At 59.2% G+C, this 16,879-nt stretch overlaps 2 protein-coding genes across 3 annotated transcripts; one reads left to right on the forward strand and one right to left on the reverse strand.

The window, feature by feature from the left end:
- The first annotated feature begins 256 nt into the window (after positions 1 to 256).
- Positions 257 to 6,170, forward strand: LOC127037113 (ribonuclease T2-like). The gene is made up of 10 exons (XM_050928609.1): positions 257 to 643; positions 1,045 to 1,129; positions 2,174 to 2,231; positions 2,551 to 2,618; positions 2,699 to 2,756; positions 3,466 to 3,530; positions 3,920 to 4,033; positions 5,111 to 5,159; positions 5,362 to 5,436; positions 5,887 to 6,170. The coding sequence occupies exons 1-10, from the start codon at positions 469 to 471 to the stop codon at positions 6,052 to 6,054; spliced, it is 915 nt and encodes a 304-aa protein (XP_050784566.1). The 5' UTR covers positions 257 to 468; the 3' UTR covers positions 6,055 to 6,170.
- A 2,475-nt stretch (positions 6,171 to 8,645) lies between these two features.
- Positions 8,646 to 14,834, reverse strand: LOC127037096 (ras-related protein ORAB-1-like). 2 transcript variants are annotated; one of them, XM_050928587.1, is made up of 6 exons: positions 14,757 to 14,834; positions 13,589 to 13,661; positions 12,624 to 12,719; positions 11,510 to 11,564; positions 10,190 to 10,321; positions 8,646 to 10,029 (listed from the first exon to the last, which is right to left on the reverse strand). In XM_050928587.1, the coding sequence occupies exons 1-6, from the start codon at positions 14,777 to 14,779 to the stop codon at positions 9,281 to 9,283; spliced, it is 1,128 nt and encodes a 375-aa protein (XP_050784544.1). In that variant the 5' UTR covers positions 14,780 to 14,834; the 3' UTR covers positions 8,646 to 9,280. The 2 variants fall into 2 exon arrangements, with proteins under 2 accessions (XP_050784544.1, XP_050784545.1); XM_050928588.1 differs by having other exon boundaries at positions 9,701 to 10,029; positions 11,469 to 11,564.
- Between the last annotated feature and the right edge of the window lie 2,045 nt (positions 14,835 to 16,879).

Genomic DNA, 16,879 nt, shown 5'->3' on the forward strand with positions numbered 1-16,879 from the left:
CGGGGGCGTGGTGGGAGCGCCCTGCACTGTGGCTATTGGCTGCCCCCCAGGGCCCATTGGGGGTGTGGTCGGAGCATCCCGCACTGTGGCTATTCGCTGCCCCCCAGGGCCCATGGGGGGAAGATCGGGAGCATGGTCAGAACATCCTGCGCTGTGGCTATTCGCTGCCCCCCAGGGTCCATAGGGGGAGGATCGGGGGCGTGGCCGGAGCATCCTGCACTGTGGCTATTTGCTGCCCCCCAGGGCCCATAGGGGGAGGATCGGGGGCGTGGCCGGAGTGCCCTGCGCTGTGGCTATTCTCTGCCCCCCGGGGCTGCTCCTCCGTAGCCCTGGAAGGCACCTCCTCACCTGAGATGATCTCCTCCCATCCTCTCCCTTTACTGAGTGAGGAATATCCATCCAGGATCCACTTTGGGCAGCTCCCCAGACCCCTCGCCCCCAGCACCCACCCACCGATCGAACTTCCTGATGGTGGTGGCTGAGGGCCCCCAGGGTCCCCGCACATCTGTGCTCGAGGGACGTGTTTTGCTGTATGAAGAAGTGAAACCAGCTCGAGGGCTTTCCATTTTTGGCTCCCCGGCCGGCTCCACCCTTCGGCCAGGCAGCGTCTCTCTCCAGCACTGGCCGGATCGGACCGAGCAGGGTAAGCTGGGCATTCGTGAACTGGGGTATCCAAGCCCAGATCCCTCCAGATTCCCGACTCCCAGCCTCCTCCTCCTAGTGCTCCCCATCAGGGCTGCCCAGAGGATACAGGGGGCCTGGGGCAAAGCAATTTCGGGGGCCTCTTCCATTAAAAAAAGTTGCAATACTATAGAATACAATATTCTCATGGAGGCCTGGGGAGGTAACCGAGAGGTGTCGGATCCAACCCGGGGCTCCCACACACACCCAGAGATGATTGGCCGAATCCACCCCTGGACAGTGACTTCCACCTAGGATGGGTGCTGCCCCGGGGGGGTTTGGCAGCATGTGGCCTGTGCCGTCCGGGGACAACCATGGCTGCCGTTGCTCCCCCGTGTCAGCAGTTTGGTACTTGCCTTGCAGGGACGATGGTGCGTGGGGCCGTGCTGCTGCTCCTGTGGCTGGCCGGAGCGGAGATGCTCCGGGAGGAGCAGGTGGAGCGAAGCGGGTAGGTGCCACCGGCAGTGAGTGATCCTTTGCACTGGTGCCTGCTGGCTCCAGCGCTGGGGGGGCAGAGCGGGGTCCAGGGCTCCTGTTCCTATTCTTAGGGACCAGCTGAGATCTCACTGGACCTATAGGTGCACTGACCCCCATCCCCAGTGGGCTTCATATGGGGATTCTGGGGGGACTGACCCCTAGATTACAGCCCCGAATCCCCACCTTCCCTGCAAGCAAGTTGCAGAACGTCCTCTAGCGAGGGATTCTCCCCACTCATCCGGGGGGCAGGGAGAAGGGTTTGCATTGGTGACGATGTGGTGTGCAAGGTCTGTTTAAGAAACACAGAAGTAGGAGCTGGGGAAAGCCCCTTGGGAACCTCTCTCCCCACCATGCAGGGAGCCTCCCAGCGTAGGAGGTGGGCTGGGGACATGGCTGGAGTGCACTGTGCTGGGGTTATTCTCTGCCCCCCAGAGGGCAGATTGAGGGTGTGGCAGGAGGGGCCTGTGCTGTGGTTATTCTCTGCCCCCCGGGGGCAGATTGGGGGCCTGGCCGGAGGGCCCTGTACTGTTCCTATTCTCCGCTCCTAGGGATCATAGTGGACAGCGTGTGAGTTAGGGCAGCCCTGGCAGAGCCAAGAATGGGGAGTGGGGAGAAGGACAAAGGGGGCTTAAAGCCACCTCCCATCCTAGCCCTGCCCTGGGTGCAGAAATGGGGTGACTCTAAATCAGGCTCCAGATTTTCTACTTCCTGTCTGTGCTACTTGCACAGCCCCCCAGTGCTGCAGCATCTCGGCACCTCAAAGTCTTTGGTGCTTTTATCCTCCCAACCCCTCCCTCACTCTGAGGCAGGGCGGGGCTATCATCCCCATTGTACAGATGGGAAAACTGAGGCACAGACTAAGTTACTCGCCCAAGGCCAAGGAATCTGTAGGGAGATGGGATTTGAACCCAGAGTCCCCAAGCCACTAGGCCACCCTTCATTTCCACTTCCCCATCTCCTGCCCCCTCCCCCAGCCCCTGCGTGGTCTCTGCAAAGCTCTGCTTTGCCTCTCTAGGTTTTGCAGCTGGAAATGCATGAAGTTTGTCCAGATGTGGCCGGCATCGTTCTGCGTGGTGAGCGCCTGCCGCCCCACCCTCAAACCTTCCCCCCTTTATCTGATTCCTGCCCCCCAGCACCTCCGCTCTCCCAGCCCCCATACCTGGCTGCGGCTGCCACCTACAGGTAGCAAGCAGACCTGCCACATGTGCTGTCTGAAAAGCCTGGCATTAGGGAACTAAACCGGGGTGGCTGCCTGCCAGCTGGGCCCATGGTCTTACCCTAGGGGCTAGAACCCAGGAGTCCTGATTCCAGTGGGAATAGCTGAGTGTGTGTGGAGGAGGGGGTGGCAGGCTAAACTGGGACGTGACCATTTCCCGGTTCCTTTGCCTGGAGGCTCTAGGGCCGAGGTTTGACTGCGTCGTCCCAGAGTCTGCTGACAGCTGGACCATCCACGGGCTCTGGTGAGAGACACCCCTTGAGGCGGGTGGGAGGCGCGGGGTCAAAGCAGCCTTTCCCCTAACTCTGTGCCCCTTGATCCCAGGCCCAGCAGCGTCATGAACTGCTGCAGCTGCTGGCACCTCTTCCCCTCTGACCTGATGGTAAGTGATGCCCCCCCCGACCCCACATCCAGTACGTCCTAATCCAACCACAGCAGGGCTGGGAGCCAGGACTCCTGGGTTCCATCCCTGGCCCCGGGAGGGGAGTGGGGTCTAGCAGTTAGAATGGGGTGGGTGTTGGGAGCCAGGACTCCTGGGTTCTCTTCCTGGCTCTTCCACAGTCACCCTATCTAACCTTGCGCAGGCCGAGTCTCCCTCCCTGGTGCCTCAGTTTTCCCATGTGTGCGAGAGGTACCAGTGTGAATGAATGCAAAGCGGTGGAGAATCTAGTCCTGTCTCCTGACATCTCCTTGGTAGCTGTGGGTAAGCAGCCAACTGCTCCTGACCCTGAATCAGGAACGGGCAGGGCAAGGCTGAGGGTTAGATCTGAGGAATGGAAAGAATAAATCTCCTCCTTATGTGACCCCACCCCAGGGGTACGTAGCTGGGAGACTGAGGTGGGGGGGTTCTGCCTCCTCTTGGAGTCATGAGGGGGGGAGGAAGGGATGATTACCTGGCTTGGGGGGCACTGGTGGATTGTGGTCTCATCCCAGAGGGGATGGAGCTGGAGCATGGCCTGCTGGGAGCTGATGTCTCCTCTGTACAGGAGAGGGTGACCCTGGGCCAAATTGTGGGACCCCTGTCCCCTACCCCATCCCCCGGGACAAGGGAGGGGCCTCTCAGCCTTGCCTGCTTTTCTCTCCTATGCCAGGATCTGCCCAAGCAGCTGGCCCAGCACTGGCCCTCCTTCCTCAACGCCAGCAACTTCAAATTCTGGTGAGTGGGGGGGCCGGGGAGTGTTGGGGGGCGGGAGGCTCTCAGGCCCATCGAGGGAGGAGGGGCTGGGTTGATGGAGAGGAGAGGATTGGGGAGGGGCTGGGGACGTGTGGGGAGGTTAGAGCTGGGACTCAGGGTGGGAAATGGGGCAAGCTGCAGGGAGAAAGCGAGGGGGGTGCCACGGGGAGGGAGGGGAGGGGAGAGAGCTGTGGGGGAGGGTAGTGAGGAGGCCACAGAGAGGATGCTGAAGAGGCCAGAGGCACGGGGAGGCTGCCGTACCGGGTCGGCTGTCGTGGCCGGCAGATCCCCCAGCCTGGATTCCCAGCACGGAGCCTGGGGTGGGGCATGTGACTGACTCATGGGCATTTATCCCCCCCCGTCCCCCTCAGGAAGGAAGAGTGGCAGAAGCACGGGACCTGCGCTGGGTGCATGGAGGCCTTGAGCTCCCCCAGCAAGTACTTCGGGGCAGCCCTCGACCTGCGCACCACGTACAACATTGACGGGTGAGCCGGGCGCAGGGCGAGCCGGGGACAGGGCGAGCCGGGCGCAGGGCAGGAGAACAAGGGAGACCAGCCCCCCCGTGGGGCTGGGGGGGAGACACTTCCAAACCCCCCCCCACCCCACCCCTTGGTGACAGCAAAGCTCCCACTGGGGCAGGGGCTTGGTCTCTCACTGGCTTTGGGTTATGGGCTGAGCGATTGGGATGCCTCATGGGGGAGATGGGGATCTGTCATGAGGTGATCTCTCATGAAGGGATCTATAGGGTTGGGATCTATAATTAGGGGATCTTCATCTGTGGGAGATCTGTATTGAGGGGATCTCTCGGTGCTGGGGATCTATAGAGGGGGAATCTCTCAGTGTTGGGGGATCTATAGTTGGGGATCTCTGAGTGTTGGGGATCTCAGTGTTGGGGGATTATGAGGGGAGCGCAGTGTTGGGGATCTATGGGGGGGATCGCTCAGTATTGGGGGGATCTATAGTCAGGGATTTCTCAGTGTTGGAGAAATATAGTGAGGGGAGCTCCGTGTTGGGGATCTATAGAGAGGGATCTCTCAATGCTGGCGGATCTCTCAGTATTGAGGGATCTATAGTAGGAGATCTCTCAATGTTGACAGGATCTCTGTGTTGGGGATCTATAGTACGGGGATCTCTCAGTGTTGGGGGATTATAGTGAGGGGATTATAGGTTGGGGGGATCTCTAGTGAGGGGAGCTCAGGGGTGGGGAGCTATAGGGGGATCTCTCTTTTAGGGGGCTGTACAGTCTGGGGTTGGGACAATCTTTAACAGGGGTCTGGCTCTTTCTTGGGGATTGATGTACAGTACTAGGGGGGTCTCTCTCTCAGGGGATCTGTAGCGGGGTGCTCTACAGGTTAGCACTCTCTCTCAGGGGGATGTTTATGGGGTGAATAGGGGCTCTGTCTGGGGGTGGGTCTGTCTATGGGCAAGATGGGGCTAACTCTCTCCGGACGGTGCCTATGGGAGGCTGACGTTCTGGTGGCACTGCAGTGCTGGAGTTGCGGGGTGATTTTTACCTCCCTGTGCCCCTCCGTCCGACCCCAATTCATCTCCCTTTTGCACAGAGCGTTCCAGAAAGCCGGGATCCTCCCGTCCTGCAATCACAGCTACCAGGTACTCCTGAGGGCTGCTGTCCCACAGACTCCCTAGGGCCCCGTCCCTGGCATGAGGGGCTTGGCTAATCCCATCCCTTGGGATCCCTGGCTTTTCCGGCTGGGTTTGCCCTTGGCAGATGATGGTTTGTGGAGAGGGGATTCCCACCTCTGTCACCACCCCAATGTCCTGCTTGCTGACCCGTCCCATCCTGCCTCCGCAGCTCCAGACCCTCCAGGAGGCTTTGGTGCCCATCCTGGGGAAGGAGCATCAGCTGCAGTGTGTGACCGATGGCCAGGTGGGTGCCTTTCTTACGCTCCCCAGGGGCCTACGGGCAACAGCTGTTGGGTAGGGTAGGAGCCACCAGGGATTCTGGGTAATAAACAATGGGGTGCTGGGTGTGAGCAGAGGCTATGGGGCATTCTGGAAAGCAGAGGCTGAGATGCTGGGGTTGGGCAGAGCCCCAGGGGATTCTGGGTAACAGAGAATGGGACATGGGGGTTGGGCAGGTGCAGTGGGGGATTGTGGGTGCTGGGGCTGAGCAGGGGCTTGGGGTCACAGAGAATGGGGCTGTGGAGCTGGGTAGGGCTGTGTGTTTTTGCTGAGCCTCCAGGGCCTTCTACTGAAGCTATGAGAGGACCTGTCTCTCCTGCAGCAGGGAGTTCCGCATGTCAATGCATGGCAAAGCTTTTATTTCTGCTCCTTGGTTCTATGCCTCATGCCCTTCTTCCCTCCTACTGTGCCGCAGACCCGCCAGGTCCTGGTGCAGCTCAAGGTCTCTCTCTTCAGCAACTTCTCTGCTGGGTGCCTGGAGGAGGAAGCCCGGGATTTCTCTCCCTACCGGCCCTGCGAGAACCAGAGACGCATCTTCTACTTCCCTCCGAATCAGAAGAACCCACGGGACCCCTGCCCCTGACTGGTGGTGGGGGTGAATGAGAGGGTCTTGTGGCTCAGCAGCAGAGAGCCCCAGGGAAGGCTGGAAATAAGGGGCTCCGTCACCAGAATAAAAAGTCCTCGGGAAGGATCGACTGAGTCTCGTGCATGCGATTATTTTGTTAGCATGGCCCCTGCTACAGAACCACGGCCACTGGCTACACGGGCCCCTGGCATCCAGGACCCAGCGTGGTTAAAAAGGGAACAAATTCCCATAGCTGAGGGGGTAAAGCAAGCGAGCCCACTAGAAGGCATCTGCCTTGCTCTTTTGTACCTGGCACAGACAGTGGGGCAGCTGTGGGGACAGCAGGAATACCTGGCCCTCAAGGCTGAGCTCACCAACCCAGTGCCTTTGCTCTAACCACTAGACTCCCCTCCCCTCCCACAGCCAGAGATAGAAGCCAGGAGTCCTCACTACCAGCCCGTCCCCCACTGCTCTGACCACTAGACCACACTCCTCCTGCAGAGCCAGGACTAGAACCCAAGAGTCCTGGCTCCCAGCCCCCCTGCTCTAATCACTGGACCCCACTCCCCTCCTGGAGCTGGGAATGGAACCCAGGAGCCACCCACCCCTTGCTCTGCCAGGCCCCCCCTTCTTTGTTCACCTGCTGTGCCCCGACCACACCCTTTACCCGCCTGTGCCATCATCTGCCACCAGGCACAGCGAAATCTCCGGCTGCCGCAGCCCCCAGCCCAATCCAGCTGTGTGCATGCCATTCTGGGGCCCTTGCTGGCCGGCCGGCACATCTAGCTGCTGGGAATGGTTGCAAGCTAAAGTGGGAACCTTCACATCGAATATCGGGGCACGGCTGCCCATGCTCAGAGGGTTTGGCCTGGCTCCTGGAAGGGATTTAGGTGCCTCATTCCCACTGAAATTAATAGTGTGTGAGGGGGGAAGGCTGTATGTTGGGCTGACACCAATGAGTGGTTGTGACGAAGTGGGGGTTTTTTTTGGGTTTTCTGTGTTTTCCTGTGCAGAGGGAGAGGGACTCAGTGTCCCTGGGTGTTACTGGTTTAACAAGGTGAGGGGAGGAGTTTGTTGTTACAGAGGACCGGAGAGGGAATTTGGGAGGATGGAGACCCCAGCAACTGGTGACCTGGAGACCCAGCTCAGGAGTCACAGCTGATTCTGGCCAGTGGGAGGACAATGGGCTGCGAAGAGAGGACCCCAGGGACCTGACCAGCTGGTTCCAGCCAGAGGGGCCACAGGACAGAAGAGAGGAGAGGAGGCCCAGACCATCTTGTTTACGAGCCTGTTTACCTGGAGAGACGACAATGGACAGAGGGGGCTCGGGGCTGGGGATATCGGATGCCCAGCTGGGAAGCAGGGGGGCTCTGGGCTGGAGAGGAGGAGCAGGCAGAGCCCAGCTCGATGCAGGGAGACTGGGATGTGCTGGGCTGAGGGAGGCCAGGCCTGAGGCCCTGAGAGTTTCCTGCGCTGTGTTCAACCCTCAGTAAACCCTCCTGTTTTATGCTGGCTGAGAGTCGCTCTGGGCTAGAGATCAGGGTTGCATAAACCCCTTCGGGAGTGGAGGCCCGGGGGGGTCCAGAGCGAGGGGACTCCCTGAGGGGGCCCACGGCGAGAAACAGGTGTGTGAAGGCTCCGAGAGGTGCGGCTCTGGGAGGTGGAGGGGCCTGACCCCGAGAGAGTGGACCCCCAAGAAGGGCTGTCTCACTGAAAGGGGCACCCCCCATGGATCGCATGGGGCCACGATCTGTGAGTCCATGACAGCGGTACGTGCCTAAAGACCTTTAATGCAGTGGGCCGTGGCCCTTACACAACCAGCTGCTTAGGCCAAAGTTTAAACGAAACGGTACAGTACAGCCTGCACTGTCTCGCTGTGTTCCCTAGGGACATTACGCTGAGATCCCTCATGACTGTGTCTTTGTGAGATTTTTTGGCTTCCTGTTCCTGTCCTGCCTCCCGTTCCTCAGCTGTGAAGGACTCGCTTGACTGGCCTGTTTAGTTTAACCTTTCCTTCTGCTTCAAAGCCATCAGCCTTAAGAAAAGCAAGAGCCCCAATGAGGTAGCTGGGGCCTCCTGGCTGAGGAATATGACGCAGGCAGGAGGGAGCATGGCCGAGGGGTTAGAGCACTGGCCACCCGAATCTTATTCCTAGCACAGCCCTAGGGCCTGCTGGGGGTCCATGAGTGAGTCACGCCCCTGCTCGGTGCCTCAGTTTCCCCATCTGTAAAATGGAACTAAGGCTGTGGCTCTGCTTAGCAAAGTGCTCTGGGCTGGACTGATGCAAAGCTCCAGGAATCAATTGTAGGTGGAGCCTTTAATTCCTAGGGCACCTGCAAGCCCTAAAAATCTCAGCGGTATTACATAGCAGGGATTAACTGCTGTCCCCGGCCGGTACATGCCATTTGTGAGCCCCGGGACGTGCCTGTCAAGCCCTGGCAGACAAGCTGCTTTTAGAGGGTTAACTGTATTTCAAAGGCAACAGGATAAATACCAAGGGCAAATTTTCCAGCAAGTCTATTAACCCAGCTGCCATTTCTACGCCCCCCCCCAATAACCTCCTGACCCCATCAAACACACATCCCTTTAAATCCCCCACCCCCCAGGACAGGGACCGTCCCACTCGGAACAGGCTGGAGCCCATCAATGCAGCAAGGTCCTCATCCCCTGTGGCCCTGCTCAGTGGGGAGGGATTTTGCCAAACTCTCCCCACCTTGGGCTGGAGGCAGCTTTTGAAAACATCAGTTGTGAGCAAAGGTGTGTGTGTGTGGGGCGGTTTGCAAACCGGGGAAGGTGTGGGGGGAATTCTGCCAGGGAGGCAGGATTGAAATTTGACCCTCCTTCGAATCTTTCTAGTCAAAAACCTCCCCATAAGCCAGGCTGGTGCCTCACACACCAGAATTCCAGCATTCAGCCCCTAGCTGGTGGGGGAGCTCGCTCGGCTCTAGAACGGGACATGCAATCTCGCTGAGACGCCAGAGTGATGAAGACTCCAGCCCGGTGCTGAGAGAGCTCCTCCGCTGGCTCACCGCCCATGGTGTTAAAAACCTGCATCCTATTTTCCAGCTGACCCCGCCCAGCCACGGGATCTCACTCTGGATTAACAAGGCCCCTGCTCGAGTCGCCTTTCTGCCAAGCTTTGAATGTTCAAGCCACTCTTCAGTCTTGAGCCGAGGGGGGAGAAATTCAAGCATTTGGACACGATAAAGATGCTAACTTGGTGCCAGACGCCCACGAGGCTGTGTTAAGAGAGGACACAGGCTATGGCACGTTCTGCTTTTGTCCTGGGTGCCACGGCACAGTTCCTTGCTGCTCGGTCTGTGGCTACGGCGCCTTCCACCCCCACACAGGAAGGCATTGCGCGTCCTTCGGCATTTGGGGATTCCTTCCCAGGCCCGGCTCTGTTCGGAGCAGCTGATGCCCTTCCACAGGCCTGAAGGGTGCAGAGCAGGGCTGGCTGTATGGCCATGCAGCGGGGATCAAGAATGGCCGAGGGAGGAGAGGATGGAGCTTGGAGTACCTCAGCTCGCCAGGAGCCCAGATCAGTAGCTGGCCCTGAGTGTCTCTTGGCTAGCCAAGGGGGAAGGTGCGCCCATGCGGTTGGAGAGGGATGCAGGGAGCTGGATCGCAGCCTGTAAAAATCTATTGCAAATAAATAGGGTGCTGCAAAGGGTCCCCCTGCCCAGCCGTCCTGATCCCCAGCCATAGTCCCAGACACCGAGAAGCTCCCCACCAAAGGGTAAGTGGGTGGAGAAAATCCCCTCCCTAACAGCAGCCCGGACCTCCATCGCCGCCCTCCCCTGCGCCGGCCCGGCCCTGCCGCAGGGGGGCGCTCTGGATGTGGGGGTTGGGTTGGTGGCTGTCGCTGTGGGGGAGGCCGCTGCCCACCCGGTTCTTGATCTCGGCCGCCATGGTGACGAAGGCCTGCTCCACGTTGGTGGCGGTCTTGGCGCTGGTCTCCAGGAACGGCACCTCCAGCGTGTCCGCGTATTCCTGCCCCAGGGGAAGGAAAACACGAAAGGCCACGGTTAGTGCCAGGCAGAACCCCGCCTTGCCCTGTCAGCTTGGTTATTCACGGGAGCCCTCCCCTGGTGCTTGTGGGCTGGGGTTTAAGTGTGCGACACGTGCACTATTCTTCCCCCCCGGTACTGACCTTGGCCGTGATGTAATCCACCACCTTCTTGCACGTCAGGTCGTTCTTGTTGCCCACAATCAGCTTGTTGACATTTTCGTTGGCGTAGCGGCCGATCTCCTCCAGCCACAGGTGCATGTTGCTGAACGAGTCCTGGGGGGAGCGGAGATGGGAGAGAGTCTGAGAGTGACGTTTCCAGAGACCCAGCGCTTTCCTGATTCTTTCTGGGAAGTCCTGCTCCCAGGGGGTTGAGGCAGGGGCCTTGCCTGCAGTCTAACCCCCCTCTACATCTGGGGGCAGGCCCATCAGCCTTCACCTGATCCACCCCCCGCCAGCGTGGGATTGTCCCCTACAAGTCAGGGGGACTTTAATTGGGAGTGACTCTCAGGTGTTGCTCCCTTGAGCAGGACTTGAATCCACAGCCTGGAGGGAAAGGCTCCACTGCTCCACTCCCAAGCAATGGACTTAGCCAGTCTCGGAGCGGCTACCCTCTTAGAATAGAATCTCAGGGTTGAAAGGGACCCTCCTGGCCATGCAGGCGTTGGGATTTTCAGCCCAGCGGATTCATTTACATTTCTAGCAAGACTTGATTTCTCCTCCTCGACTTTAACAAAGTTGGTGCTGTTATTGACACAGAGTCCTTGGCTGGCACAGAGCTGCTCTGAGAGAATGCAAAGATCATTCGCATGCAATGCTCAGGTCTCCCACCAAACGCATGCAGCTGCCTCTAGGACGGAATCAGTGTGGCAGCTGTTTTAAACAACAGGCAGCGCACCGCTTCACGGAAGAAATCCCGCATCTGAGATCAGCCCAGGGCAGAAGGCAGCCAGCTTTGTATCTACTACACACAAGCCAAAAAAGGGCTGTTCATTTAAAATAAAATCCCCATGCAGATACCATTAAATTTTCCTCTGCACTTTCACTGGGAAACTGGATTCTCCTTCCCTTCCGGCCTTAAAACGCTGCGTAGTTTCTATACAGCTGTTGAAACAGCTGTTACATCCCAATGCAGAGGTAGCTTTCCCTCTCCACTAGGTGACATGATCCAGAGCCACTGTGCCCCACCCCAGAGGTGGCTGCATCTCGGTGCCGGGTGACATGATTCCAGTATAAACAGCTGCCATGTCCCACCCCAGAGTTGGCTGCATCCACTGCAGCGTGACATGATCCTGGCACAAACAGCTGCCACGTCCCACCCCAGGATGAAGAACCCTGATAAGCCACAGTCATTTATAACCAAGGGCAAGTCCGTACCTGGCATAATGCCCTCCCTTAGGAAGGGCTCTGTGGTCAGACTCACCTGGTCCGTTACATCATACACAATGATGATACCGTGTGCACCTCTGTAGTAACTGGATGTGATCGTCCGGAAGCGCTCCTGGCCGGCCGTGTCCCACTGCAGGGCAGGGAAAGAAAGACACATGGACTATGCTCCTTCCCACCACTAGAAAGGGAACCCAGGAGTCCTGGCGCCCAGCCCCTCTCACAATACTCCCTCCAAGAGCCAGGGATAGAACCCAGGAGTCCTGGCTCTGAATTCTCCGCTCTAATGGACTACGGAACCCAGGTGTCTGGATTCCCAACCCCCCAGTTCTAGCCTCCGGCCAGCATTCCCCCCCAGAGTCAGAAATAGACTCCTTGCTTTCAGACCCCCTGCTCTACCCATTAGACCCCACTCCCCTTCCAGTGCCTGGGAGAGCCCAGGAGCCCGGCCCCCTGCTCTAACCACTACGTGGCCCCCACACCTCTGATAAGCAGCAAACACAGGGAAACCAGCAGCTTTCTGCCTCCAGCCACGTCCCTGCCCTAGCTGTGGGGAGGCTCGCTTCGGGGTGGGGGAGAAACACACGAAAGAGCTTGTCTGGGTGATGGAAACAAGCGGGCGGCGACACCCACAGGGAGCAGCCTGGATATGCAGGACTGTGATGGCACATTGGCTCCGAGCTCTGCAGAGGGCGCTGCTGAGCCCCCCGACTGGCTGGCCTTGGGGGTGAAAGCCCCAGACTCAGTTCCCAGCTCTGCCCCTAACTCCCCATGTGAGTCGCTGCATCTGGCATGATGAGGGAACCCCCCCCCAACCTTGTCTGGGGGCCGTGCAGCACCTGGCGCAACAGAGGGAACCTCCCGACCTCGCCTGGGGTCAGGGCAGCAAACGGCATGACAGGGGGAACCCCCCGACCTCACCTGGGACCTGTGCAGCACCCGGTGTAGACCCCCTCCCCCCTGTCAGTATCCATGCAGTGTCCTGTGATTGGGAGCCCATAGAACCCAGGAGTCCAACTCCCAGCCCTCCCCCGCTCTAACCCACCAGAATCTACTCCCCTTCCAGAGCAGGGAATGAAACCGAGGGATCCCGACTCCCAGCCCCCCTGCTCTAACCAGTAGACCCCACTGCCTTCCTAGAACTAGAAATGGAACCCAGGGGTCCTGACACCCCCGACTGCCATGAACTCACTATCTGAAGTTTGATAGTTTTCCCCTCCAGCTCGATGGTCCGGATCTTGAAGTCCACCCCGATGGTACTGATGTAGCTGTCTGTGTAATTGTCATCCTGGGGAAGAGAGGAGGGACAGCGAGTGATGGGGCATGGGGGAGCCCAGCAAGGCCCCTCAGCCTTCCCCAGACTGAGTGCTCCCCCAACACTGTCCCCCTGCCATCATGGTGCCACTGTGCTGCCCACTCCACAGCCCCTAGGAACTTCACAGCGACTAAAAGCTTAGCACCTGCTTCCCCCTGCTCTAAAAGCCTAGCCACTGGAGCTAAAGGAGAATCCTCATCAGCTCTTAGCAGCACAGGGGCTAGGACACACAAATGAGCAGTTCCAATTCTATCCTGGAGAGGACAGTGGCTTTACCCTAGTAAGATGCACAAGCCCTCAACCCCTCAGGTTCAGGCCATATGGTATTTTTATCACGTCACAAACGGGGAAACTGAGGTAGGGAACAAGGCAGCAACTCGCTCAAGGTCGCACAGCGAGGGGCTGACTGAGCTATGAAGAGAAGCCAGGAGACCTGATTCCCAGCCCCCTTCTCCCATCCCTCCCACAGCTCTAACCCACTAGACTTTGTTCCCACCCATCATTCTTGCTTCCCCCACTGGATGGGAGAAATTCCTTCATCAGGGTCCTTGGTTTCTCTCCCTCCTTGGGCCTGGAGAGGGGAAGAGCTGTTAGAGTCAAGAGTGTCCATGGTCCCCATGGGGTGGGTGACCTGTCTTCTAGGCACACCTAATAGCAATATAAATGTACAGCGCCTGGCACAATGGGGGGCTGGTTTATGAGCAGGGTGCCCAGGCACTACCGTAATACACCTAATAGCAATACAAATGTACAGCGCCTGGCACAATGGGGGGCTGGTCTATGAGCAGGGTGCCCAGGCACTACCGTAATACACCTAATAAATAATCATCTCCGATACTCACCGCGAAGCGCAGCAGGAGGCAGGATTTGCCGACCCCGGAGTCCCCGATCAGGAGGAGTTTGAACAAGTAGTCACTGTTGGGGAGAGGGGAGGGTGACTCCCTGAAATGCCTTGGGGGGGGCAATTCTAGCAGTTGAGTAAACCCCCCCCTTCCGCTGCAGCCATACAGCCGCCAGCAGGGATCCAATGATGGACTCAGGGCAGGAACCGCCAGCCCCTGATAGTGGCTCTCTGATAGGGGCAGGTGATTGCAGTGGCTGCGGGTGGCCAACAGAGAGTGACATCACCCCGCTCACAAGGCCGAGGACCCCAGCAACCACCCCCATCCCTTCTAATGCCTGCCAGGAGAACACAGGGCTCCCCCCCACCCATATGCACACAGACACCTCCCCCCAACGGATCCTGTTCCCTTCTCTGAGAGATCTGTGCTTAGCACATCTGGGCACATTAACAGCCCCCCCCCCAACATCTGGGCAATATTTCCGGCCCATCATCTGCTTAATGTGCCCCATTCACCCTATATCTCCTCTGCAGACAATTCCTCCCCCACCCCCTTTTAAAAGTAGTTAAAGCACCCAGGGAGACGGAGGTGGACAGCATGGGCAGGCAGCCCTCAGAGTGAGGGGAATCCAAGCATCTTGCAGGGGTGCACGCAGGGCCGGCTGCAGGGTTTTTGCCGCCCCAAGCAGCAAAAAATAAAAAAGACGCGATCGCTGGCAGCTCCACAGCGCCGCTTTCTTCTTCGGTGGCACTTTGGCGGCAGGTCCTTCCCTACGAGAGGGATCGAGGGACCCGCCGCGCCGCCCCTTCCCCTTGGCCGGCCCAAGCACCTGCTTGCTGTGCTGGTGCCTGGAGCTGGCCCTGGTTGCACGGTAGGGAGAAAGGGTGGTACGATGCTGCAGGATACGACTGATTTGTGTCTTAGTCCATCACAGGGCTCTCCCATCTCTAACCCCTGCCCCACGTGCCCCACTGCACAGGATTACAGGGCGGGCGGGCAAGCAATGCCAGCTACTGCAGTTGTTTATGCAAAGGGGACGGCTGCCCTCCAGGAACCAGGCTGAGACCCACCCAACTCATTGCATGCAACGGCCACCTTTTGCTCAGCATCCCCCCCACCTCCTGCCAGCCATGCGATGCAACCCCTGGTTCTGGCAGCCCAGACTCACTATTCTGGATTGATGGTCGACATGGCGGCGTGGGGGTGTCCAGGGTCTGGCTCAGAGACGGTGCTGCTTCAAGGGAGGGGGGCAAGGGATCCCCAGGCTCTTGCTCAATCCTGCAAGGCCAGTGACAGGGGGTGCGGGAGAGAGACAAAAGGGATTAATGGGTGCAGTCTAAGCCCCTCACCAAAATGAGATGGGGGGGTTATTTCCATTTTAATCAGGGGGAAAGTGATGTGCCCAAGGTCATGCAAACTGGTGGCAGAGCTGGGAATTGAACCCAGGAGTCCTGCCTCTCAATTGCCATCCCTGGTCTAACCACTAGACCCCCCTCCCCTCCCAAAGCTGGGATAGAACCCAGGAGTCCTGGCTCCCAGCCCCCTGCTTTACTCCATAATAATGCATTGTGCTTCCCCGGCTCCTTTAATCCCAGAATCTTCACACTCCTGTGAATTACCCCCCGGCAACCCACTCTGGAAATCAGGTTTTAACCCCCACGAGTCGCGGAGAAGGGAAAGGACTTCACAAGGTCACACAGGGACCGAGGGGGGCCAGAGCTGGAGGAGAAAACACACCCCAGCCCACAAAGTCCTGGCTCCCAGCCTTCCCTGCTCCAACCACTAGACACCCCCCTTCCCTTCCCCGGACCAGGAATAGAACCCAGGAGTCCTGACTCCCGGCAACCCCTCCATCCCCAGAGCTGGGAATAGAACCCAGGAGTCCTGCCTCCCAACTACCCCCCACCCCACTCCTATCCCTTAGTTGCCTCCCAAGCTGCAGCCCAGGCAAGATTCAGGGGGAGGCTTATGGCAGGAACTGGCCAGTTTAATCAGGATGGTGGCTGGTGGGCGGGCGAAAGGGGAGGGGGTTTACCCTCTTCCCACATGGGCCAGTCCCCCAGGGTGGGGGAGCAATTGGGGACTTGGCAGCCAGGCTGGGCCTGGAGACATCTTGGGGGGGAGGAGGCACGGGGGTTATACCAAGACCCTCCCCCTCATTCCACCTCCCCAGTCTTCCAGCAGGCTCAGCGAGGTTCCCCCATATCTGCAGCCTGTACCCCAGCCCTAGGGGTGTAACCCCTGCTCCCCCCGACGGTTCCCTCCCTGCCCCTCCCCCCAAACCTGCTCTCTCATCCCTCCTGCCACCTGCCTCCAGCTCCTCCCCCTCGAGACCTTCTCCCCCTATTACCCCCCGTTCCTATACCCCAGCCACCCCCCAGCATCTCCACTGCCGCCCCAAGCCTGTCCCCCGTGCCCATACCCCAGCCCCGGCCTGTACCCCAGACACACACCCTACGATCTACTCCCTCTGCCCCCCGCCCCGCAGCCGCAAGGGAAGCAGCCCCCCCGCCCAGCTCAGGCACCTTGAGCCGGACACCCGCTCGACGCAGTAAGATGTCTCCCCGGCCCAGACTGCAGCATCCTCCCCGCTCATCCGCCCCCGGCTGTAGCACCCCCACCCCGAGCCCAGCCGGGCGGGGGGAGGGGGGTCCCCAGCCTCTCCCCCATGTCGCTGGGGAGAGGCCGGCGCTGCTGAGACAGCCGGTGCCGAGTGCAAATCAGCTGGTACCTGGGTGCGGGGGGGGGGGCTCCCCCTTCCAGCCCGATCGCTTCCCCCTGCCCCCGAGCAGGTGCAGCACCGATCCCTTTCCAGCCGCTCCCTTTCCCGAAACGGGGGAGCACTCCGATCCCGTCCGGGGAGGTGTGAGAAAAGATGCCCCCCCCCCACCGCAAAAACCCAGCGCACAGACACAAGCCCTACGCTATTGGCAGGCTGGGCGAGCCACAGCCAGGGATGGAGGCGATTGGCTGAGCTCCTGACCCAAATCCGGGTGGGTTTTGTTTTTTAACCCTTCAGAGGCTGGAGGGAGAAGGTTAAGCTGGGAGCTGCCCCCTCCCCCCCCCGTGTGTGTGTGTGTGTGTGTGTGTGTCAGAAAGGCCCATTGTGATCACCAAGCTTCTCCTGCCCCTCGCCATAACTCAGCCCCCTCCCCCTCGAATTGAATGAGGGAAGATTTTCACAGGCACCAAATTCAATAGACTTGAATGTTTTCTGCTCTCGCCCCACCACCTCCCCGCAGCGGCCAGGATCCTGGAGAGTTCCCATGCTGGAGCCCACTGGGCCTGTCA

This window comes from Gopherus flavomarginatus, chromosome 18, assembly GCF_025201925.1.
Source record: "Gopherus flavomarginatus isolate rGopFla2 chromosome 18, rGopFla2.mat.asm, whole genome shotgun sequence".
NCBI lineage: Eukaryota > Metazoa > Chordata > Testudines > Testudinidae > Gopherus > Gopherus flavomarginatus.

Coding starts and splice junctions, on each gene's coding strand:
- LOC127037113 (XM_050928609.1), top strand. CDS start 469: ATGGTGGTGGCTGAGGGCCCCCAGGGTCCCCGCACATCTGTGCTCGAG. Junction 644..1,044: donor GCCGGATCGGACCGAGCAGG/GTAAGCTGGGCA, acceptor CTTGCCTTGCAG/GGACGATGGTGCGTGGGGCC. Junction 2,619..2,698: donor TGGACCATCCACGGGCTCTG/GTGAGAGACACC, acceptor CCTTGATCCCAG/GCCCAGCAGCGTCATGAACT.
- LOC127037096 (XM_050928587.1), bottom strand. CDS start 14,779: ATGTCGACCATCAATCCAGAATA. Junction 10,322..11,509: donor CACATCCAGTTACTACAGAG/GTGCACACGGTA, acceptor CGCTCCCCCCAG/GACTCGTTCAGCAACATGCA. Junction 10,030..10,189: donor TGGATTACATCACGGCCAAG/GTCAGTACCGGG, acceptor CCCCTGGGGCAG/GAATACGCGGACACGCTGGA.